A 24392-nucleotide genomic window follows, 5' to 3' on the forward strand; every position below is an offset into this window, starting at 1 on the left:
CAACTACAGTGTGCTGCTCTCAGCTGCCGGGGGAGAATGCAGTGCTTGTAAAAACACCACCAGCAAGTCATTCCAGGTTATAAACATTTGCCACAAACACCCACAACCAAGTTCTCTGTTCTTTCTTTGGAGTCTAAGGACACAAACTCCCTCTACACACAGTCCTCCACTGCCTGTAGAGATGGGATAGGTTTGAGGATTTTACCTTTAGATACTTTTTTATACCAAAGATCCAAACCTGTGAATAGAATTAGTTGGATACTTCATTTTGGGTTTCAGACAACATTGCAGATATCGTCCACCTTTCACCATGCCCAGTCTAAACTTACACAGTTGCCCCAATTTCCCCCTTTTGCCCACACTACATTAAATTTTAACCACCTAAAATTTCAGCCTAAAATCTTCTCTTCAAATGGGACAAGCCTCATACATTCCTTCTTGTGGGTTCCCTCTCTGGTTTTCTCAGTTCAAGGTACAGGTCCAACCTTTATTTACACCCTGAAAACCTCTGCATAAGCCAAATGAGCTTTTCCACAGGCAACCCTGCTCTCTCCCTGACTGTGCCTGTGTCTTGCAAACATGAAAACAGAGACAGAGAAGGCTGCTGTTCAGCTCCACCCTCTTGTTCTCCATTTTGGGTCCCAGCTGCCTGAGTTTTCCCAGCTTTCCCCCTCCTCCTCTGCTTCTGTCAGGAGGAAAGGATATGTGTGTATCTGGACACAACCCAAACCCACCCTGCCCCTGTTTGTGCCCACAGCCTGCCTGTGCCAGCAGCCCTCAGCCTCAGGCCATGATGATGGACGGCAGCTACAACGATGGGGACGTGAACGAGCTGGGGCACTACATGTCGGAGAATGGAGACAAACAGGACCGAATGATGGTGCAGCTGGCACTGGGGTCTGAGAGGGGCTCGGGCAGGAGGAAAAACCAGAGATACATCAGCATGCGGATTGACACCCATGCCATCGACAAGTACTCCAGGATAATATTCCCTGGTGCATACATTCTATTTAACTTGATATACTGGTCCATTTTTTCATAGATATTCATAACTTTTGCAGTCACAGAGCGTTGTGACATTAAATGAAAGTACAGTCTCATAGGCTAACTGAAAGAAAATAGAGAATTGTTTTAATGGGAAGGAAGATAGATTTTTTTTCAAAATTTAATTTTTTTTTTTTTTATTAGAGGCAACTCATCTGTGGCATAAATAACTGTGCAAGTTTCACTGACAGCAAAATATAGGATATACAATCTAAAATTTTATACTTATTTGAAGTTGTGCTATGTTCCTTCTTGTGCCTCACAGGCCACTGTAAACTATTTTAACAAGTGACTATAATTGCCAGTTGCTTATATATGGTGCATCCTTCATTTTGTGCCCCTGAAATCCTAATTCTCTGAGTACCTGAGTGCATGCATACATCTCTCAACTCAGCAGACTTACCACGTTTGATACCAATAAATAAAAGAATTGCAAATCCTTGCATGTTTGCAGGATGAGGTCAGAAATGGTAATTACAAACACAAAATATCCACAGCTTAATGCATGCCGCATTAACAGTACTGCACTGACAGGTCCAAGTAGGAATACTTTCAGATTTGTGCTTTGTCTTGATTGTATTTAAAACAAGGAAATATTTCCAAACTGCTTTGAGTAACTTCTTAAAATATGACTTGCAATGCACATTTAATAAGGGATGAACAAAAGCCAGACTTCTGCAATGCTAACCAAATCCTCTGGGAAACACAGGAGTTGTCCTTGGATGTGCTTCTTTGGGTCACTGGAAGTTTTGCTCTTGATTTTCCTGGGAGGGGATACAGATCTCTCTACAAAATGATCCAATGAAGACAATCATGTGTCTACAAAAAACCTTCCAAACTACTCCAGGAAAAGCCTCTCTCCTCTGAGGTAGCCTGAGCATTACCAGTCTGTACAGCCTGAGAACCTGTTGCAGCCTGTAAAGCTACCAGTAATTGTACTTGCTTGTTGGAAAAGCTAAGTTCATCTGTTCTTAGTAAAAGCATAACAGAAAGGTGCTCAACAGCTGGCAAAGCAGTAGGAAGGACCTTCTATTTGAGTTACTAGAGATACTATGCCAAAAACTCTGGAATTAAGTAAGAAAAAGCTTCCACCATAGGACAGCAGCTCAATTACAGATGCAGTTTGCACACAATTGCAGAATTATTCCCTGCACAGCAAACGCTGTTGCCTTTTACAGGTGGAGCTGCTCTGAGCATCAGACCAAAGCAGCTGTGACTCCAAAAGGAGAGTGAATCTTCTTACATGACATCTGCCGTGGCCTGCCTGTTCTGCCACTGCCATCAGGCGCGTGACACAGACATTGCAGTTGTTTCAACGCTGCTGGTTGTTGTTTTCACTTCCAATGTAAATAAATGTCATGCAAACATACTCGGCATTTCTTACAACTGCTAAAACCATGACCAGCAAAACTACCTACACTCATCTCGCACTTATAGCTCACACCCCACAGGTAAGGCAGTAAAATCACAAAAGCTAAAAATCATTAAGAGACACACCCATCCATAAGATTTTACTACTCATTTCTACAGAGTTGCTTTTTTCACATACATAAACTGTCATAGCTTTATTTTATCAAGTTCCCTTTATATCATTCTCCTGTTAGTTTTTCCACTAGATTAAAAAAAATACCTTTTTTTTTTTCTTTTAAACCACAAGCATTTCAATCAAATGAAAGTGGAAAGGTCACTCTGGCAAAAGCAGATGAAAGGCTGGCCACCGGGTTTGCCCACCCTCCCTTATTCTGATGGCACCCTCCACGACCAGTAACTATAAGATTTCTTGGGCACTACTTGCACAGGAATGTATTTAGATTCTCAGTATTTTAAGAACTCATTTATTTCTACAATTTAAGAATAGCATGAACAGGAGTGCCAGATTTCATAGTAAGCTCTTCAGCTTCATAAGAAGCTTAATGTTATGTAGTTTGCTGCAGTACTGTACATTCCTTTAGAGACTCATTAATCTCATCCTACATACATTATTTGGCATCTGATCAGTATATTAAGGGAGACTCTGAAGATACAAATGGGAGCTGGACTTCTGGATTCCCTGGCTTTTAGTGGGAACCTGGTTTCTGACTTACCATGTGATTTTTTTCAAAGTTTCCCTTGCAGCACAACTCCCTAACCAGATTCCCCAACCTCAGTATTCGGATTTACACTGTTAATTTACTTGTGTTTTACTTGGGAAACTCTAGTGCCTTTTCAGTCTTATATAAATGTGTATATAGATGTATTCTATAAGTACAGGATATGTCATATACAGTCAGTGTTTGCTATCAACAACTGTACTCATTAAACATATTTACATACACATTTTTTGGCTTTTAACCTTTCAGTGTACGTTTTTTTGTATCCAATCATTCAACTCTGCTGCTTTCCATTTCCACAATAAATCAGAGAGATTTGTTTGCTTTTGTTTATTTCTAGAAACACTCAAAATCACAATAAAACTTCACATTTGTACAGAACTGCGTGTTTTCTAACTTCAAAAGAATGATCTCCATGAGTTTATAGATGTATGTAAGACCTTTTTGCTCAGGACCTGATGCAGGCAAGTACAAAATGTCCTCAAATCTGGTTATGCTGGTAGGGCTGGAGATCCCTGTGATTTCACAGGCAGGGCTCTGATAAGAAGCCTGCATGCAAACTCACAATCACCACGATGATGACACTAAGCTTTCCACCCCAGACTGTGTACATTACAGTCCTTGTTCTTCTTGCTTTGGGTGATATTTTGCAAAATAATTCAGATCCATTTCTCAGTGGTTAACCCAAAGCCCGGCCTGGGATGATGCTCTTTTCAGAAGCTGAAGAGTATGGGCAGGTCTGTGTGGATCTTGGATAGATGCAAGTTCTGCCTATGAGCAAATGAAGAGATCTATGTCTAGATGAAGAGGGCAGGAGACTGAGACATTTAGCAGTTTCTAAGGATATGCTAATTACTGATAGGGTAAAGCAGCAAAAAGGCAAAGTTCAGTCTGTCACAGACCGAACACTGAGAAGGTGTGAACAATGATAAATGATTTCTTCCCTAGTAAAAGAAAATTCTGCTAGTAATCAAATCAATGGATGTTTCTTTCTACATGCTGCGCAATCGAGTGATGCAGTACAAAACAGATCCAAATTCCCTGCAAGTCCTGATGAGCAAGTAGAAACTCCTGGGACTTCCCTCTCCTGCATCTGCTCATATGGCAGTGTGGTATTTGAGGGAGCCCTAGAGAAGAATCAAGGAGTAAGAAACCGTGAGACCCCACGCACTGCACGTTCCACACTAGCTTCATGGCAGTACAACATGAGGTCATTCAGATCTCAAACAAATCTGTGAAAGCTGAACAAATGGTAGAGTGGGAAGCGTATTTCAATCTCCAAGAACCAAAAGTATATATAAACAGGAAAACTATGGAAAATTACAACTTCTGATGAATTTTATTAAACAAGACTCCAGTACTGTAATTATGATTAACATGCACCAGAGCTGTGTCCTTTTATCCTTCAACAGCTTCTTGGGAAGTTAGGAAGAGATGAGCCACTATTACACTTGCCAGGTAACTCTGAGACTAAACAGCTGAAAAGATAACTGCATAGGGGCAGCCAGGAGCTCAGCCATGGTATCTACTCAGCTCACTGTAAGGATGTGGCGACCAAGACAGAGCTCCCAAAAAAACATGTGGCTATCCAAGCTTCAGGCTGTAGGGAGTGCCTAAGTCTTTCATTGGATTGTAGCAGACATAGCAGTTGCTACTGGGATCATTCAAACCGGAGGAGGCTTTGGGTGATGTAATTGCAGCCTTCCAGTACCTAAAGCAGGCCTACAAGAAAGATGGGAGAGAGAGTTTTTACAAGGGCCTGTTTTAATAGGACAAGAAGGAATGGCTTCAAACTGAAAGAAGGTAGGTTTAGATTGGATATTAGGGTGGTGAGGCACTGGAACAGGTTGCCCAGAGAAGTTGTGGATGACCCATCCCTGGAGGTGTTCAAGCCCAGGTTGGATGGGGCTTTGAGCAATCTAGTCTAGTGGAAGGTGTCGCTGCCCATGGCAGGGACTAGAACAAGATGATCTTTAAGGTCCCTTCCAACCCAAACTATTCTATGATACTCTGTAGCTATAATCACAAACTATAGCACCATATAAATGGCTGTTTACACTACCCTCAACCATGTGAGCTTAATTCTTTCCAGGACCGAAGCATAAGAACATTCAGATGTAGTTGTAGTTGAGAAAAATTCTGGAGGAGTTTGTCAGACACTTCTGGCTTCCATTAGTGCTTAAAGGAATCTAAACTGGCAGCAGTCTTACCCAACTTTAGCTTAGCAGAGTTTGGGTAAGAACTCTTTACATGAGACGCACTTCTGTTCCTTAGGAGAACAAAAGGTAGCACGAGCCAACCAAACAGGCTGGTGGACAAAGGCTCCGTGGAGAGCTGCTACCTTAAGGCAAGGAAACTGCGAACCTTATGGGGGAAAAGGAAATAAAAAGTCAGTCTACATTATTTTAATATTATTTAATCCTGAACACTTGTCTCTAAACCACAGTCTGTTTTCAAGAATGCTCTTAGCAAGTTATGAGATCACTCAGTGAATATTAGCCAGACTTAATTCAATGATGTGTCATGACCCTTCTTCACAGAAATACAGTCCTGCTCCCTGTGATTGCCATGGGATCAGGTACAGAGCACTCAGACAATGGGAGGGAAATGATTACAGAAATCGGATTCACAAGAACATAAACCTGCTTCCCATTTACTGTTTGGGAAAAGGCTTCTGGGCCCTTGTATACCAGGAACACAGCAGGTTGCAAGTTCTCTCCTTGAGCCTTTTCATTAAAAAAAATAAAATTAATTGCATTTCATGCTTTGTTTTGCTTGAAACCAGGTGTTATCTTTCACTCAAATTCTAGGACAGATATTAAAAAAGGAAATACAGTAGCTTGGTGGACCATCAGAGGCTTTAAGTTCTTCACATCATCTGGGTATAATCAGCTCATCTTTATGTATCTGTGATTTGCCATCAGCTTTTCAGAATAATTTCAGCCATTACAGTTTATTACCTACACATTGATTCATTGCTGAGAATACTATTCCTGACAAATATTCCAATATTCTTGAATTATAATCAGTCTGGGGAAGACTGCAGTTAGGGCAACTTAAAAAACATGCCAGATATTTTCATATACATGTGATTTATGAGTACAAATGACTGAAAATCAAAGTGAGTTTTATTCCCACAGGAAAGGAATTTCTCTCATATATAGTATCACTGTGATAGTATAATTGCAATGTTAATTCTCAAACTGCTTTAGTTCTGAACCTCAAGAATAAATATCCTGAGACACAAATCAGGATTAGGTCACATGGGGAGTTGAACAAGGAGGCTGAATGAGGATTCAAGCATTCAGCAAATGCACCCAAGATCACCTGATCTAGTGTTGGTACTAATCCCACTTCAAACAGGAGGGTGGACCAGGTTTAGCCTGACAGAGATCCTACAGAGAGCCCTCCCAAGCACCATTCCTATTATTCTATCAATTCTAACATGTTTTAACAGTTAAAACAGCCCTAGGATTATAAAGACTAACATTAAATATTGTATTGGAAAAGCATGAACCCTCTCTAAGGCAGACCAAAACGGAAAACTTAAAACAACCTCACTCTTACATAATCATAACAAACTAGAGGGACAAAAAAATCAAATGAAGCCATGCAGCATCTCAATATTAAGGAAAGGACAAAAGAATTCAATCACAATTAAACTGCTTTATTAGTATCAACTCATCTTTAATCAGTACTTCAATTCCATTTTAATTCCAGCAATGATTACAACAAAATGAAGATATGCTTTTAGTGCAGAAAAGTTTAATTAACTGATCTTGGACACGCTGCAGCCAGCAAGTCTGGACAAAGAGAACTGAGAAGGCTGTAACGCACATCAGCTTGTAGGAAACAGTGACACAGCATGTATTGCCATCACTGGGATCCCAACACTGGGATCCCATCTTAAAAACAGGAAAGCAACTGGCCAAGCAGTTCATGCAGGAAGAAATAAAAAGCAACATGTGCTAAGGAAATTAATGAACTGGATTGTTAACCCAGTAGATCTTAATGAATTGCAACTGTGCCTGGCAAGGCAGACTGTAAATTTAAAGTTAAGGAGAAAGTTCCTTAGACAAATCTTGGAACAAATTTCAGTTGGATTTAGTATTGAACTTACAATCCCAGACGTACCTACGGCTCCCAGTCCAAGCCTCATCTGCTTCATGCATTCATCTGTCAAAACTGTCTGCTAATGTAAGAAAGGATACTGGTGTAAAATTGGAAGTTAAATGTAGAAATTAACTAACTATAAATTCTGAATAGAATTTTAGACTTCATCATTTAGAGACTAGTGCTGTTAAAAAAAAAAAGTTTCTGCAATTATCTTGTGCATTATGACTTCCTGGGGAATACAGTTTATCTGACTTTTTTCTGAATCATACTGTAATACCTATGCTTAGGAAAACACTAACCAGTAACCTGCTTTCTCACTCAGTCTGTCCACTGGCTCCGCTTTCCACTGATTCATGAGACCCTTTAACAAGTGAATTAAAAAAATCATAACATGCTCGGGCACACAGAACACCACCTAGATAAAATCTGCAGTATTTAAATCTCTGGGAAGCAAAATAACAAGGATTAAACAGACTAACCACACAACACACAGAAAGGACAACTGGCAAGACTTAACAGATCTGCCACATAGGACACGGAAACAAGATTTAACAGATCTGTGCTTAGGATATGGGAACAAACATGTTTAAGAAGCCAGTTACTGCACCAGCAATCCTCAGTCCAAGCTTCCCTGAGATTACTAGAGGGGTTTGCATGCAACCAGTTTAAGGTGACCTTCATTTCCTGCTTCATGGTACCACACTTGTATGGTTGTATGGTACGTAAAAAAAATTTCCACTGGTTTAGCTAAATTTAGACACATCCTTCAGATCAGTTAAGCTGGTGCAACACTTGTATTGCCTTAGAGCAGAACTTTTCCTGCAGTAGTTTCAATGTGTTAAACAAATAAACATTCAGTTGCTTTCCAATTTTGTGATCCATGACTTCTCCACAACATCTCCAAAATTTATTAGGAGGAAGATCAACGCATTACAGGAAGATCAAGCTTCACAGATTGCATCTCCATACAAACAGTTCTCTTCCATTGCTAGAAGCTATTATTGTCATAACTAGGCATGTTTCCAAACACAGCCCCTTCTCTCCAGTGAAACCAGCTCAGGTTTTACATCTCCATTTTGTGCCAAGAAAAGTGACCGACCAGAGAGAAATACTTCATAGATCAGATTCAGCCTAAGATTACTGAATGAACTGTACTTATTTTAGAAAAACTGCCATATTACCCCTGTAAGGAATATTACTTTAGCAATGCACAGAAAATCACTGACAAGGGATCTAAACACTATAATTCATTCAACACAGCAAATGAAAGACAACATACTTGAGATCTCTTTATGAAATTCATCACCATATTGAACACAAACATTAGAGCTAGATGAAACTGCACATTTTTGAACGCAATACTATTTGCTTTTCCTAGAAAGTTAAAAAAAAAAAAATTAAAAAATCAACATTTCTTCAGTTATACATTTATCCAGCCCCTACGAGGATTTAAATACAGCATCTCCATTAATTGAATCCTACTGAGAGAGGTTTGATGAAGTTTAGTGTGATGCACACGCTCCTACACCAACACCAGATTCCTTTTTAGGTTCTACTGGATTTATTTGCCCCTCTTCTTTTAGCTTCGTCTCTGTAAAGTCTTTCTTGACTTCTTCTAACAGGCCTGGCTTGAAAATGACATCCAGTGCTGTCATTGCCAGAGCTTTTGCCGTGCGCAAAGCATAGAACTGAGCAGTCTGTGACCCTGCAGAAAACAAAGAGGAATTTCAGGTTAGATTACTAATATTAAACCACTATCCTACTGCATAAGGCATAGTCTGTAAAATAAGATCTTTAAGTTTCAATGGCAAGAATAGTTTCTTAACAATCTACCTGTATGAAGTATATGCCCATTTTCTCATGCCTCAAAACAATTTTTCACATGCAAGCACTTAATTTTCTGATACTGATATAAACAACTAAGACTGAAAACAGGAAAATGAGTGTTTGCATTTTGCTTTTTAGACAATGTGGAGTTTTCTCCAGCTAGCACTGTTATGTTTCCAAAGCACTGTGCTTTAGGAGTAAAAATTTTATCTTTTGGCTCACGTTTAGAAACTCTTCTGAATATGCTGCTTGGGGAAATCCCTCTAATTTCTTGTGTTTAGATGGTATACCAAGTCAGGTTTTTCATATGAGAAGTGATCATCCTTCCCACATACATTTAACTTTAGACACAAACCCAGAAATTCTACATTTGTCAGCTTTTTCTGCAACTCTACTACTAATGTAGTTAAACAGTTTCAGGGGCCATATTCAGCTCAAATTCAATCATGCTTGACAAAAGCAACCTTGTTTCTATAATGTATTCACACATGCAGCCCATTTCATATCTAGTATTCACACTTTTAAACATTACACATACAAAGCTACATTATACACAGTACCCCTGAATACCACAGAAACACATGAAACCTTTAATTCTCTGTAATTTGAAATATTCTCTATTTCTAGGTTTGCTTTAGTGAAGAGTCAGCAAGCAGCCTCTACAATGTGTAAGGGTTCCAAATGTAAACCTTTAACCTTTTTCACTTTCACTCACCTGCAGCTTCTGTGTACTGCTCAGTATGATTCAACGCATCAGAGCCAATATAAAAATAAGGATGAAGCCCAGGGACCACAAATGTAACATTTCCAAAGTCTGTGGAACCTAGAAGGAGCATGGAGATTTTCTTCATGAACAAGTGTTGCACAGTTCTGAATGCTGTAAGAAAATGCCTGAAAGACATTACCTCCTGCTTGTTTCTAAAACAGAATATCCTTTGCCCCAAATAACAAAATAAAAGTATTTCTAATGAGTCATTATCCATAAATACTTCCCATCTCCAAGGTGCTTTCCCTAACTAGTCATCTCCAGATACTGCTCTCCAGTGTGCTTCTGATCAGTGATCAGTTCCAGACTGCCAGAAGATGTATCAGCATGTTCCCATTCCCTTTACTGTTAATTTTTTATCAAGCATCTCCCAATAGTAAACTGCTAATTATGAAAACAATGAAAGCTGCAAACCCTGGCATTTCTGGCAGTTCAGCAATTTTTCTGTTACAGCCCTTCAAATTAGGCCCAAAACTTCCCACTTCTCACCAACATGCAAACATTCAGGATTAGACAGAGGACTCTGAAGTAGAAACAATCTATCTTTAAACAAAACCAGACTGAAGACAACTGTTCTTCCCCCCATGCCCTTTGATTATTCTCAGTTATGGAAATCTTAACAGCACAAGCACTCTTGAAATAAAATCAGAACTAAACTCCAGACAAAATGCTAGTGCTTTGCAGATATAAAAAGAAAAAAAAACCTGCTTCAGATTTTAATGATGATTCTTTCATGTCTGACTAGCACTTTCAGTATGTTATCTAGTGATAGGATCTATCTCACAATACTGCCTTAACTGTTGAATGATACCATCCCAAAGTAGTAGATCCTTCATCTGTAGACAAAGAGTCTACAACTACAACTGAAGTGCCTTTTTTTTTTTTTTTACCCACACAAGCAATCCACTCATTATTTGTTAAAATGACATTTTGTGATATCCAGATATCAGAGGAAGTCGTAGCAGGGAAAAACTGGGATGATAATTAAAATCTCAATTAACTATTTTCAGGCCAGAGATGCAAGAATTTGTTTCTATAGTACAAAATGACCGTTCCAAAGACTTAAAATTATTTTTATCAGGTAGCCTCCACATTATGATACTTTGTGGAGAGAAGATATTGCTAATGCCTTAAGATTTAATAATAAAATGATTGAAGAATATAGATTTTACTTGGAAGTATACAGTTATTAAAAGTGAGTCCACAGAGCCGACATTATGAGGACAAGAGTTTGCTATTTGCCTTGCTTACAGACAACGGAAGAAGCAAGACTTGTCCAAAAACATCTTTTCCAATAAATTGATTATGCATTTGAAGAAAACCCAAGTCTTGGCACAGTAACAAGTTATTTCAATTTCCAGTAGTTTACACTACTGATTCGTTCTTTGGTCAACCTGGATAGACAAACCAGAAGTCTAAAAGTTCTGCATACTCCAGACTAAACCAAGAGTTCTAGACTTGCCTTACTAAGTCCTAATACATAAACTACTGGAAAGACTGTGCTGCCCTTTTCCCTGCTCTTAATTAATGAATGAAACATCAGAAATGTCAGTGCATCACAGTTCTCAGTCATGTAAAATTCCAGTTTACAAATTATTTTTGCTGAATAGAGGGATTTAAACTGGGTATTTTCTAGTAATAGAGAACCAAAATCCAGGCAGCTTTTAATAAAAATGTGACAGTCAAATTCTCCCCTCTAACAGAAAAAATGCCCTTTAGTGGTAATAAACTAGATGCACGTTTACAACATCAGGTGTTCCAATGGCTTCCATAAAAGCATCTGAAACTGTATGCTTGCCAGACACATACAGATCAGGATTCCTTCTACAAGTATAAATAATTGCAGTTGCAATATACAGAATTCTGCACTATCTTCAACAGAGAGGTATTGGGATCTCCAGCCACTCAAAAACGTATCCTGAAGCTAATACTGAAGCCTCTTCAAGTCACTGAATATTTACTTACTAGAAGTCAGTATTACCACAAACATGAATGGAGGGGAAAATACAAAAGATTCCAGGAAACACTTATATACAGTCCCAAGCTTCAAGAGCGGCATTTTCAAAGCATACTGGCTCCTTCTTAATATTGCCTGTATCGGTCTTGTGCACAGGGAGCCAATGAACCCCATCAATGCTAAAAACATCAAAGTTATCACAAGTGTGGGTGCCTCATCTAAGGCTTGCTCAACTAAGCCATCTTCTTTGGGAGGTTATTGGCATCCTGTAGTAAAGCTGCCCTACTGCCGGTAGGAGGAGAAACAGGCCAAGGCACCTGGTCCGAACTAACTCAGTTTCACGTTATTTATGTCACCCTGGCTGTGTGCCAAGTGAGCAGAGCGGGCACAAGGCACACACGGAGTAGTGTGATTTGATGTGCTCAAGAGACTCTTTGCAACGCTTAGCTGCCTAGAGCGATACCTGTGAGCAGACCGATACCAATACCCATGTAGAGGTGGCAGCGAGTTTGCTCATCTGTTTACGACTTTTCTGCTGCACAGACATGGAGAAGCAACTGAGCTATCTTCCTTCCCTTTCAACAGAAGAAACTGATATCCTAAAAGAAAACATTGAAAACCATATGAAAACTAAACAGAAACAGAGGTCTTGAAAAAGATGACACAAAACACTGAACACCCCCCCAAAAAAAGGGTAGCATACAAAGTTCCACTCCTATGGCATTGGAGATTGTGCTTTGTATCACTCCTGAATTCCCACTGCAAAAAAGTCAGAGGAGAAGCTGTGGAAAGAAAATTCAGTAAAACCTACTGCAGTGCAAGATAAAAACGCAATTGCTCAAGCACATTTTGACATCTGACAAGCAATTCAAGGACGGAACAGGCATATGGGAAGTTTTGGTTTATGCAAGTTAACGGTTAACACATTTAGTAAATCATGTAACTTACATATGAAAGCCCCATTACAAGTGGGTGTCTGTGCTAAGTTTACTTGAAGTCCTCTGAACAAAAGCAAGATCATCAATATTCACGATCACTCTTAATACAATGGTTTAAAGGAAGCAACTAGCAGAGCTCCAGAAAGCTGCACCACAGTAAACATTCTAAGTTTCCTCTGCTCCTTTCTTTGGCTAAACCAGCAAAGTAATAAATCTTATTTGTACTGCATCAAAGAAAAAAAAGAAATCTGCCTTTAGTTATAATTTGTTTTTAAACACAAGACAATGAACCAGTTGAAAAAAATATGTTTAATTTGGAGGAGAAGTAAGAAACAGAAAAAAACCCTCCACAATACCATGGGACATGACGTCTCTCATGTCCACAAAAAAAACGTCTGGAAAGATCTGTTCCCAAACATCAAGCTTATCCAAACTCCAAATATAATATGCATTTAATATAGAGAAGATAAATACCACAGTCAAACTAATTAGAGTAACTTTTTACCAAGAAAAGTATTTTCTTTCTAAGAGAAAAACCATTAGCATAAGTGGAGTAAAAATGTCCATACATAGAGTTACGATGAGTAGTGAAGGCTAAAAGTAAGAGCAGCAGTTAAGACTTGAACAGAGCTCCTGCTGGAACACTGTGAAAAAAAAACCTGTTAAGTATAATGAAAAATTCACCTAAGCATTCACATTCCTGTTACAGCTCTGAGACCAAGAAAGTTAAATCATTTGAGACACAGTCCAGACCCAAAAGTAAACACCTACTTGAACAGCACCCTTTGGAAAACTAATCTGTTGAACTGATGAACCAAAATTAGAGACCTGTTAATGAAAAGATTAAACTATGGTGAGATGCTTAAACTTCCATTTATAAATCCCTCAAAAAATTCCCTCTGAAATATTTGTTAGATTCTATTAGATTTGTTTACATGTAAGCTTGTAAAATAGTATTACACAAGGTTCCTAGAAACAAAGTCTCATCCCCATGCACAGGAAACGAGGATTCTGTATTTCAAAGCCACAGAATGAAACACAACTCATTACACATTCTCATGTTCTCAGTAAAACAGTTCTTAGCTCTCCAACCTTTCCCCAATCAAACTGATTACTACTGGAAATATTTTCAGAACTATTATCAGAAAACAATTAATGCTTTTCTTACCTGTTCTCAGCTTCTACAACAAATACAAAAACACAGGCCAGAGATACAAACCTTTTACAGAACTTCACTTTTGTAATTTGGCTTTTCCTCCTGACCAACCTGTGTTTAACCTAGCTCTATTTCGTTGTTTTACACACTTTAGGGTTGATCAACCTAAGCTTCAGTCATAATGAAAAACACAGATGGAGTTACCTGACAAACCATTCAAGATAGCATCTTCTGATATAAATTCTATTCCAAGTTTCTTTCCATTCTCCTTGTAAATTTGCTGGAGGCTCTTATTTGGAAGCACGTTGTAGTAATCATTTTCACCACCTTTTATTTCCACCTAGACAAAAAAACCAAATTATTTTAAGTTTTTCTCCAACATAAGCCAGTTCAATGTAAGCAATCTAAAGGCTAGAAAAAACCCCTACGTATTCATACTTCAAGTCCAAGGCAAAACAGACATAAGTGCTAAGTTCCTTTCAAAAATACAACATTCTGCCAAATATTACCCTTGATCAAAACACAGCTGGCATTCTGTTCAGCTTGCACTAGACAGTCAAATTCCAGAAGCAAGGATGTCACAATTTTCTCCAAAAATAGGAAACAAACATTTCCTGTAAGTGTCTAATGATTCCTACTGCAGACACTATTAAACTACACAGAAATCAATTTAGGCTTTTACCAAATTCTATTTTACCTTTGTTTAGCACACTTCCAATAACTACAGCCCCGTTCATGAAGTGACTTCACACAGGCGAGAAGTTGAAAACAAATGGGAAAAAAAACTATCAATGTCAAATTTCAAAAGAGATTTTAACTTTCATTCTGCGTAAAGTACACTTTCTGAAACCCTTTCCTAAATAGAGTGAGAAGGCCACAGTAGGAAAACAGCATCTAATGCCTCAAACAGACTACAACACTGACAAGCTCACATTCACATACACCATATCTATTTGTTTTGATGAGCACATACATTCTTTTCATAGCTCTATTAGTCATAAAGCTGTAACTACAGACTAGGTAGAACCACCCACCTTAGCAATACAATGCAAGGACGTCACAACCAGCTAGAGGAGACATAGCTCCATTTACTAAAAGCAAAAAAAAAGTGGGAATGCTAACTGAAAAAAATCACTCAATTTTTCCACATTTGATTGCTACGTGAGCCTGCTATTCAGTGGGGCAAAGGATCTAGTGACAAAGAAAATAGCAAAAAAGGAAAAAAAAGACAAAACACCCAATACCTGTTTTGCTTGTCCCTACCAGTAAGGTTTGCCATCAAGCCTCCCAGGTCTCTGAGCCTGGCAGCACTGTCTGTAGGATAGAAACATCACCCCCAGCAAAACAAAAAAAACTGTGGGGCACTTAAGGAAATCGTATGTACATGGGATTGGGAAGGATGCATCCAAGGATGCAGAGTAAGACAGAAGCAGAAATGCAATCTGGGACCTATCATTTTCTAAGTGTCATTGAAATATAGGAATTCTCCAGCTCACTGAAAAAGAGCTAAAGGTCACATCCACCTTGAAGGGCCAAGAGGAGGATCTTGAAAATTACATACTCGTCAGACTGTCCTATCCTCAAGTTCCCAGAGGGATTACAAACGAAATAAATCCTCCTGAGACCCACATCCAGGCTCATGAATCACAAGGGGATCATGTATACACTCATGGAAGAGCAGAGAGTGCATGACCAAGCTTAGCTTTTCATGACAACATGTCTGGCTCAGATGACACGAGATGTGCAAACTCCAAGTGTTATGATCAGTGGCACAAAAATCCACATCGCTGCCTGTTACCTTAGCAGTCATCTGCAACCAATACCGGTGCCATTACTGTTTCAATATTTCTATTATTTGATGTAGACAACTCCTGTGAGACCACATCTGGCGCTGTGTTCATTTGTGCTCCTCCAATCAAGACTGGATCTATGTGAGAGCTAGGCCAGCAGAAGGCCATCAAGATGATTAGGTGGAGAACATGACCTACAAGGACAGGCTGAAAGAACTAGATTTGCTGAGCCTTCAGAACAGCAGGTTAGTGGGACATCTTATTGCTGTCTACATTATCAAATGGGATGGTACAGAGAAGACAGAACCAGACTTCTTGGAGGTCAAAGTCATGTGCCAACAGGCAACAAAGGGAATTCCCATTAGATACAACAGAATCACAGAATGGTTGATGTTGGAAAGCACCTATGGAGGTCATCTTGCCCAATTCCCCTGCTCAATCAGAGTCATCTAGAGCTGGTTGCCCAGAACCACATCAAAGCAGAATCTGAATATCTCCAAGGATGGAAACATCACAATCTCTCCAGGTAACCTGTGCTAGTGCTTGTCACAGCATAAACATTAGGAAAACCCTTGTTCACCATGAGGTGAACCTCACTTGCTGAGAGAGGTTGCGGAACTTCAGCTTTGGAAGTACTCAAAAGTCCACATGGCACTCAGCAATCTGCTCTGAACATAGGATTAGACCAAATGACCTCTGGAGGTCTCTCCCAACCGAGATTCCTCTAGGATTCTGCAGCGTTCTATTTATAAATCAAAGCTTGCTTTCACGACACAAAGCAACGGAACAGCAAAGATTATCATAGTAATGTAGATTTACTTTGGCTAAACACCATGCAGACAAATAATGCAAGCCTCAATTTCCTATTCTAGTCTGTGTAATAGAAACACAGTTCTTACTTTGCATCCTGTGGCCAGTGCAGCAGATTTGAAGCAGTTCTCAACCTTCTCTGTCAGAACAGAAAGCTCTTTCATTGAAGGTGCACGCAGGTAAAACTCTAGTTCAGTGTAAGAAGGAATGATGTTAGGTTTCACACCACCATTTTTTATTACACCTGCAGAAAGGGAAAAGTTGTGTTATCAGTGTTAAATGCAATAACTTGACCTTCAGCCCTGTCATGAAACTCCTTGGTCGAAAGGAAAACAACGAAACATCAGCTGAGCATGAAATACAGAGAACTAAAAAAATGCAGTATGTGGACAAAGTTTCTTCATCACATCAGATTAAGTGGAGCATGTACGTGTTTTTCAGCACAATTTCACTGCATTCTTTGGTTAGACATCTGTTATAAATCTGGCAACAAGCCAAACTAGCATTTCTAATTAATCCCCTGAAATTCAGTTCATCAGAGTCCTAAACCAATCCGGCTGCCAGTAAGAAAAAAATTGCTATAAAGGCTAACTTGGATTCCAACCTCTAAACATTTCCTGAGCTAGAACGCTTCCAGCTTACTTTGTGAGCTTGGAGAAAAATTAAGTTGCATTTCTCAGCAGCTACTACAGTAATGTGTGTGTGGCAGTGCATGGAAAGTTCATTAGATGCCTCATAGTAACTCTTCTGAAATACAGGAATGTATAATATAAGTAGTTTTGTTCACAAGTACAGTCTGAGTTGAAAGGGCTCCCTCAAGGAAATGTGTGATAACTACATATTTTTTAGTTACAGCATCACAGGTATTACCATAAAAGACAATAATATTTAGATATTTCAATAATAAAACAATATAGAGCCCAATTCTACATTAGATTTTAAGGCATTAACAGCTAGGCGCTTTCAAGAGGCTGTTTCTCTGGCCTCCTACCATCAATTCATGTATGTGGAATAAGATTTGTTTTTCGCAGAACCTGAGAAACTCTCTACCTTAAGTGGAAATATTGCACAAGTTACTGATGTGTGGCACTGAGGCCTGAAGAGACAACACTACCAGGATGCAAATGGGCAACAAAACTTTACTTTTGGTGCTGAAAACCTCTTGTGAGCTCCACCTCAAGAAAAACCTTTCCAGTCTCAAATACAGACAAAATAAAAAACAAAGTGCTGAAATAATTCAGTATTTGTCTGTAACAAAAGGAACAGCTCAGATGAGAGGGACAGACGTCACAGGAAAGGAACCAGTGAGTAAGTAATCGTGCAAATTTTCATGACACATACCGTAATACGCTTTCTCAAAACAAGCAGCTTCATGAGTAAACAACTTTCATCTGTCTTGTCCAGCACATTTGTAAATGGAACTGGACAGAGTCTGAGTCTGTCTACAGTTAAATTTCAAAGCAACTGCAATACGGACTGTACAGCAGACCTAGATTAAAAGCAGGCTGCCTAAACGGTACAAGCAGCAGCCAGTTTGCCCTTCTGGAGGGAAACCTTGGGCTTTTTTACAACCTGTTTAATACAACTTTTTGAACAGGAAAAAACCCTACATTCCTGTTTTTCAAGAAGGTAACATCTACTCCACTCATAAGCAGGGAAGAAAGGTAATATCAAAATCTCAGAGGAACTCAAACCAACAGTATTTCAGTACATGAAACATCAGTTAGAAATCCTAGACTTCAAACAAGGGAAATTAGCTTTTGTTAGTGGGTTAACACTACCATTTTTAGGATCACTTAATTCAGCCACTGGTTATACTGCAAGTCTGCAACACAAGACCTGCAACACACTGTTGTAAAGAAAGTATTCCTAAAATTAAATTTCATTCTGTCTGCTTATACTTTCCCTGAAGTATTTTCAATATTTCCAATTTGAAAACCAGGTTTATGACAGCAGTTTTATCAACACAGTAATTTCAGTTTTGCTGTTGTTCAGGCAGTATTATCTGTAGGAAGCTTGTTTGGATACTTAAGTTTTTTTGCCAACATTACCATGCAGCCTTTAGGAACTATGAAGAAAACAGTATTTAGGGGTTTAGGCTTAGATTCAACAGAAGACTTAGGCACCTCCAAGCTTAAAATGGCAACACATGCATTTCAGACACCAAAACTCATAGTTATGTGCCTTGTTTCCTACAGAGCAATAGCTATGCCTACTGTCTGAAATTCTTTTGGGCATGCTGCACAGCACAACTGCAAACAGCTTCATCTAGAGCCAAAATTATTAGGACTCTACCCAGATATCCTGGAGAGAAATACACACTTGTATTACATACAGCACAAGCAACCAAGACATATAATGGTTAGCTCAGAACTTTTGGAAGGGTTTTAAGCTCATAAACAAGTACTCCAAATAAACAGCTCTACATTCAGAAGTCCTGTAGAATTGGCAAAGTTTATTAACTTCAACTTGGAAAAAGTTGTGTTGGGTGTAATAAGGAAAGCTGGGTTTATAGCTAAAGTGCAGCTTCACCTCAAATGAAACCTTTGACAATGTTGATACATTATGCTGATGGAGCCCAAGTCAAGCTCAGCGCAAAATGACCTTTCTAATCCAAAACCTACTAGATATTAAATATTAGAATCCAGTCAACATCTGGTTAATTGGGCTACTAACCAGAACTATAAGCTTGTGCCATCACTTGTTTTTTGTACTTCAGCAAATAAACTTCACTCCAGACCACTACACCTTTCCCATATATGTCATCTAATTAATGGAATACCTATTAAAAAAAGTGATGCAGTAATACTTCACTTTTCAGAAACGTTTAATCTTACACCTTTGCAAAAACACACAGATTAAGGAATTCGAGGTCGTATACCAAAATAAATTTGGCACTTTTTTCTTCCTTTCTGAACTGCAACTGCAAGTCCAAAGACTTAAAATTTGTCTTGCCTCTATCTAGGTACCCGAGTCCTCTTTTGAATCTGATCTACAAGTGTATTTTCAGCAGTTAGTTCTGAACACTGACATACCATTTAAATGAAATGGTGTTATTTCATAATATTTGAAGTGACTATACTAATTTAAGGCATTAATGCAATATTTTGAAATATGTGATATCCTAAGTTAGTACTTCAACAGCCTAAACTCTTACTTGCTGGACATTAGATTTAAAGAAGATCTCACCATGAACTCTCCAGGTTGGTTTCATTTGCTGTCTTAAAACAGACAGATTGTTGTACGCAAGAACAGCAGCATCTAATGCATTAACTCCTTCCCAAGGATAAGCAGCAGCATGAGAAGCTTTTCCATAGTATTTCACAGTCACGCTAGGAAATAAAAGGCATTGCTTATTTGTTTTTTGTTCACCGAAAAAAAACCCTAAAAGAAAAAAGTTCCTTTTGTTCACACAAATACGTTACTTAAGTTTTGTGCAGCAGAACACCAAACAATTTACCTGGCACTAGACTGTTGCGTAGTTAAACTATCTCTGAGTACAGAAAATTGCTGAAAGATTTCTAGAAAGCCAATAAAATAGAATGATGTCAAGAGCCAGTCAGGTAAGAATGCTACTGGTAACATATCACTACACAGCCTTTTCCTGAAGAGTATAGGTTCATATATTAATTAAATTTCTCCAACACTTTTTTTTTACACTGTCTGACTGTTCTGAGACTTAAAGTTACTAACATTCTTCTCAGAGAACAACAAACCCTTTTCTCCGACTCAAAATTAGAAGTTGACTGTCCTAATTCTTGTCAAACAAAATGTGTACAGTAAGGCAGCAAAAGCACGTAAGATCACACACAACCCACATCTAACTACCAAAAGTCAATTTTTACAGGTGTAGTAATGGTATAGCCTAGTATTAAATACACATTATTATGCTACAGCAAGGATGTTCTTCCCCTGCATACCTCAAAAAAAGTGGTAGAAAGGTTTGCAACAAGGAGGAAACCTAGTGCAAGGGTTATCCTCCAATTTCATAGAAGTCATTAAAAAATATACCTAAACATACCCAGTAAGAATTCATGCTTTGCTTCACCTGAGGGCCATTTTTATTAGCCTTACAAAATAATACTTTGGATTATATGAAAACTCTTTACACAAGAGAAAAATACTAAATACTGACAACTACATAAGGTCTTACTATTATAAAATATACAAATATTTTTTTGCCAAGAGTAGAGATTTTAACTACATCTGTTTGTACTCCATACCCATTCCTTTACACCAAAAAATCCATCTTGAAGCTCAAAGACTCCCCTCCACCCCGGCACGCACAACCTGCCTCTTACCCAGCCATGGTAACTTGCTTGTCCCTCTGTGTTGCACAAATGCCAACTTAACCAGTTATCCTCAACTGACCCCCCATGCTCAAAACCACGACACAGCTGTAAGTTAATATCAGTACTTAAATACTTGATAGCAAAGAGGGGCACAATGGAGTGCACTGTTGCAGCAGGAAATATCTACTACTACTGAAGCAACCCAAACGAAGTACGCCCTTTTCCATCCTCCTTCATCCTCAAAGACAACCACAGATCCCTTTCTCTAGAGCACGAGTTTTATTTAAAATTTATTATCGCTAAGAAATCAATATAAAAAAACTTATCCGTTAATATCACAACTATTAGACTGCAACTCCTCAAAACAACCCACAAAGATCCCTCGACATTCTCCAAAAAATGGGAAGAACACGAAATACAGCAGAATGCCATGTTGCAATATTTTTTTTCCACAAGAAACATGTGTTTCTTATTAAAAAAAAGTTCTTTCAGCATTCCTTTATTTGTACTTCTATTGCTACATTAATGTCACAGAGTCTCAGAGAAACCCAAGAGATTTTGCAGAATAACAACACCCTAAGCCAGTTTAAGAATACCAGCAGAAGAATGTGGATCCTGTTTGACCAACAATAAATAGGCTGATTAAGTGAAGGATAAATGAATAAGAATCAGCAAACTTTGGAATGTGTTCACCAGTTATCCCACTATGCTAATCTTACTTTGGGCACAAACCAGCTTTCACAGTTGCAGATACAGTTATACTAGCAATTTAGTGATCACCAGTCCTTAAACTCCTTGGGAACAACCAAAGACAAATATGAACTGGCAAAACTGTCTTTGTACCTTTGGAATCTCATCATTACATAAAACATGACACAAACTGAGTATTTCAAGGTTTTGAAGATAGTAAGTTGTTTCACTCAGAACTTCAATTTCGTGCCTCCTCCACGGTTTAAAGGCTATCTGGGACTTCCATCCTACAGCAGATCATCACCTCTGAAGAGAGGCTTCCAAATCTTACTGTATGAAACTCAAAAGGCTATTGCAAGCAGAAAAGCGAAACTATCAACGAAAACTGAATCTTGAACATTATAAATATAATCTTAAGGTACAGCAACCAAAAGGCAAGCTGGGCTAAGTCTTGAAAGAGATTGCAATAACCAGTAAAGACTCTTTAGAAACACAATAAAGGAATATAGCAGAGGCTATGGCTAATAAAACCTAGGTGTTGCTAACCTTGTCTTTTTTACCATAAAATCTGGCAGTAACAGAAGCAAGTTATCCACTGGGAAGAACCCTGACAAAAGCAAAATGCCCAAGAACATTGCAGCTGGATGGTAGCACAACCAAGCTGAAAACAGTTCTCAGTACATCAAGTCAGAAATTACTAGAAAAACAGTTATTTAAATGTTACAGAATGTGGTCAGAGACTGGAAAAGTAGTACTTGAAAAACCTGTTGCATTGGAGGGAGGTTAACAGTGGGGTCTCTGCAAGGAAAGATCCTAGGATCAAGAATCATTAGTAACAGTGACATAAAACGTAGTAACAAAACCTGCTGATACACTATTGCTGGGACACCATGGAAAAAAAAGTTTATAAGAGCAAAAGAAGAAGAGCATGGCCTTACAGCTGGTAGAGCACAAAAAGAATGAAGCTCAAAAGTATTTTTTAAAAAAATCACGTATTTAAAGACTAAGCGTTTGTGTAAGAGTTGATTGCTTGAAAACGACTGAGCAGGAAATCCCAAACATGCCGGCTATCTCCAAAAATACAAGGAAACACTATGGTGCCTGCATCAGCTGAGTAAGGTCTAAGGAAACTGCACCTCATGTACTGTGTACAATTCTGGGTATACACAGTCAGCAACGTGTACTTCAACACAAGACAAGTGACTCCAAGTACAAACGAGCAAGTGCTGTCACTAAAAAGAAGACAAGACATAATTTCCAAAGAGTTATATGGTTAGCTGGCAAAGAAAAGCAGCTATGTGAGGGTAGGACTGCTGTCTAGATAGATACTGAGGGCCAGGAAAGCCAAAAACTACTGTGGATCAAAAAAAAAGTTGACATGAGAGTTAGTACACACAACATGGCCATGACTAAATTTAGGGTGGAAGTTAATATGGATCCAAACTGCAGTCAAGCTTAGCTGGTCAGATCTTTTCAAAAGCAGGAGAGCAAACCTGAAACACTTTCCAAAATGATTAAAATGCACAGAGGATTACATGACCTGCCACTAGGAAAGCATGGAACTATGATTCTTGTCACCCTCCAGTTGCACCTTCAAATTCTATTTTTATTTTAACTGATGGGATAATCACATGGATGTTTAAAAGGAAACACTTAGAAACACCAGAACACAGAATCGGTTTTTGGGACACATGCAAGATTACCTCAGAGCAGTCAGGGGTTTTAGCACCATGCTGAACACTGCACTTTAGAAGAACGGCTCAGAGTGCCACTCAGTACCAGAGACCTGGCTCCTTAGCTGACTGCAAATACTCTGTCTGAAGGGCATCCGCAAGGTCCCCATGTTCAGACACTGCCAAAGCAGGTGTTCTACTGAGGGAGGGCACGAAGGGCTAATAACAAACCACCTCTTTCCACCTGACCCCCCTCACTCACTCGTGCTCAGCCACATCGGGCAGGTAAGCCGCGTTTTCCTGCGAGGGGTGCGCCATGAAAACCACATCCAGGCCATCGAACGCTCCAGCCTTTATCAAGTCGATTTTGCCTCCTCCCTGCTCCTCCGCGGGCGTCCCCAGCACCGTGACCTGCAGCACAGACGCACAGAGAGGGGGTCAGGGGCGGCCAGAGGGGGGACTCCGCCGCCTCCCTGGGGAGGGCTCCCACCTGCACGGGCGCGGGCTCCGCCAGGCTCTCCAGGGCGGCCTTCAGCGCCAGCGCGGCGCCGGCTCCCACCTCGGCGATGAGGTTGTGTCCGCAGGCGTGCCCGAGCCCGGGCAGCGCGTCGTACTCGCACAGGAAGGCGATGCGGAGCGGGTCCCGCGGGCCGGCCGCGCCCCAGTCGGCGCGGAACGCCGTGCCCAGCTTGTAGCGCGGCTGCACGGCCCAGGCGGCGCCGGGCAGGTCCCCGCCGCAGAAGAAGCGGGTCAGGGTGTCGTGCGCCTGGTGCTCCGCGTACGCCAGCTCGGGCCGGCTCCAGATGTCGCGGCTCAGCGCGCCCAGCCGCGCCGCGTTCAGATCCACGCTCTCGCACGCCCGCTGCTTCAGCGCCTCCAGCGCGGCGGGGCCGCCCCGCGGCGGCTCCTGCGGCTCCATGAGCACCTGCCGCGGCACCGCAGCCGGACCCGCACCCGCCCGACCCTGCCGCCTTTTATCGCCTCCGTCGCGCCGCGGGGCATGCTGGGAAGTGTAGTCCGTCACCCCGTGCCGGCCCGCAGGCTGCGCCCAGCCAGAACTCGCCGCCCCAGCGTGCCTAGCGCGGCGCCCGCGGAGTTTGGGGGCCCGCCCGTATCCCGAGGCGGGCGGTGCTCGGTGCTGGATCCCGCCGTGTCCTCTGGTTTAGGTCCCGGTGGGTTCTGGTTTAACCCCAGCACAGCCCCTCGCTCACTCCCCCACCAGCAGGACCGGGACGGAATCGGA

General features: G+C 40.2%; 2 protein-coding genes across 4 annotated transcripts in view; one reads left to right on the forward strand and one right to left on the reverse strand.

The window, feature by feature from the left end:
* Positions 1 to 3513, forward strand: part of LOC126639838 (gamma-aminobutyric acid receptor subunit rho-1) — a 29597-nt gene extending 26084 nt beyond the window's left edge. The window contains exon 10 of the mRNA XM_050315096.1: positions 758 to 3513. Coding sequence (XP_050171053.1) covers positions 758 to 1042 — 285 coding nt within the window. The 3' untranslated portion in view covers positions 1043 to 3513. The remainder of the gene's footprint in view (positions 1 to 757) is intronic.
* A 3254-nt stretch (positions 3514 to 6767) lies between these two features.
* PM20D2 (peptidase M20 domain containing 2) lies at positions 6768 to 24134 on the reverse strand. Of its 3 annotated transcripts, XR_007628891.1 has the most exons (8): positions 23640 to 24134; positions 23412 to 23560; positions 19684 to 19826; positions 16584 to 16738; positions 14099 to 14234; positions 12264 to 12399; positions 9793 to 9900; positions 8919 to 8955 (listed from the first exon to the last, which is right to left on the reverse strand). XR_007628891.1 is itself a non-coding variant. In XM_050315097.1 (7 exons), the coding sequence occupies exons 1-7, from the start codon at positions 24066 to 24068 to the stop codon at positions 8753 to 8755; spliced, it is 1323 nt and encodes a 440-aa protein (XP_050171054.1). In that variant the 5' UTR covers positions 24069 to 24099; the 3' UTR covers positions 6768 to 8752. The 3 variants fall into 3 exon arrangements, 1 of the variants encoding a protein (XP_050171054.1); XM_050315097.1 differs by lacking the exon at positions 12264 to 12399 and having other exon boundaries at positions 6768 to 8955; positions 23640 to 24099; XR_007628890.1 differs by having other exon boundaries at positions 8915 to 8955; positions 9793 to 12399.
* Positions 24135 to 24392: the final 258 nt, after the last annotated feature.

The sequence above is a fragment of the Myiozetetes cayanensis genome, unplaced genomic scaffold (assembly GCF_022539395.1).
Source record: "Myiozetetes cayanensis isolate MyiCay16 unplaced genomic scaffold, myiCay2020 scf2-11, whole genome shotgun sequence".
Lineage (NCBI taxonomy): Eukaryota > Metazoa > Chordata > Aves > Passeriformes > Tyrannidae > Myiozetetes > Myiozetetes cayanensis.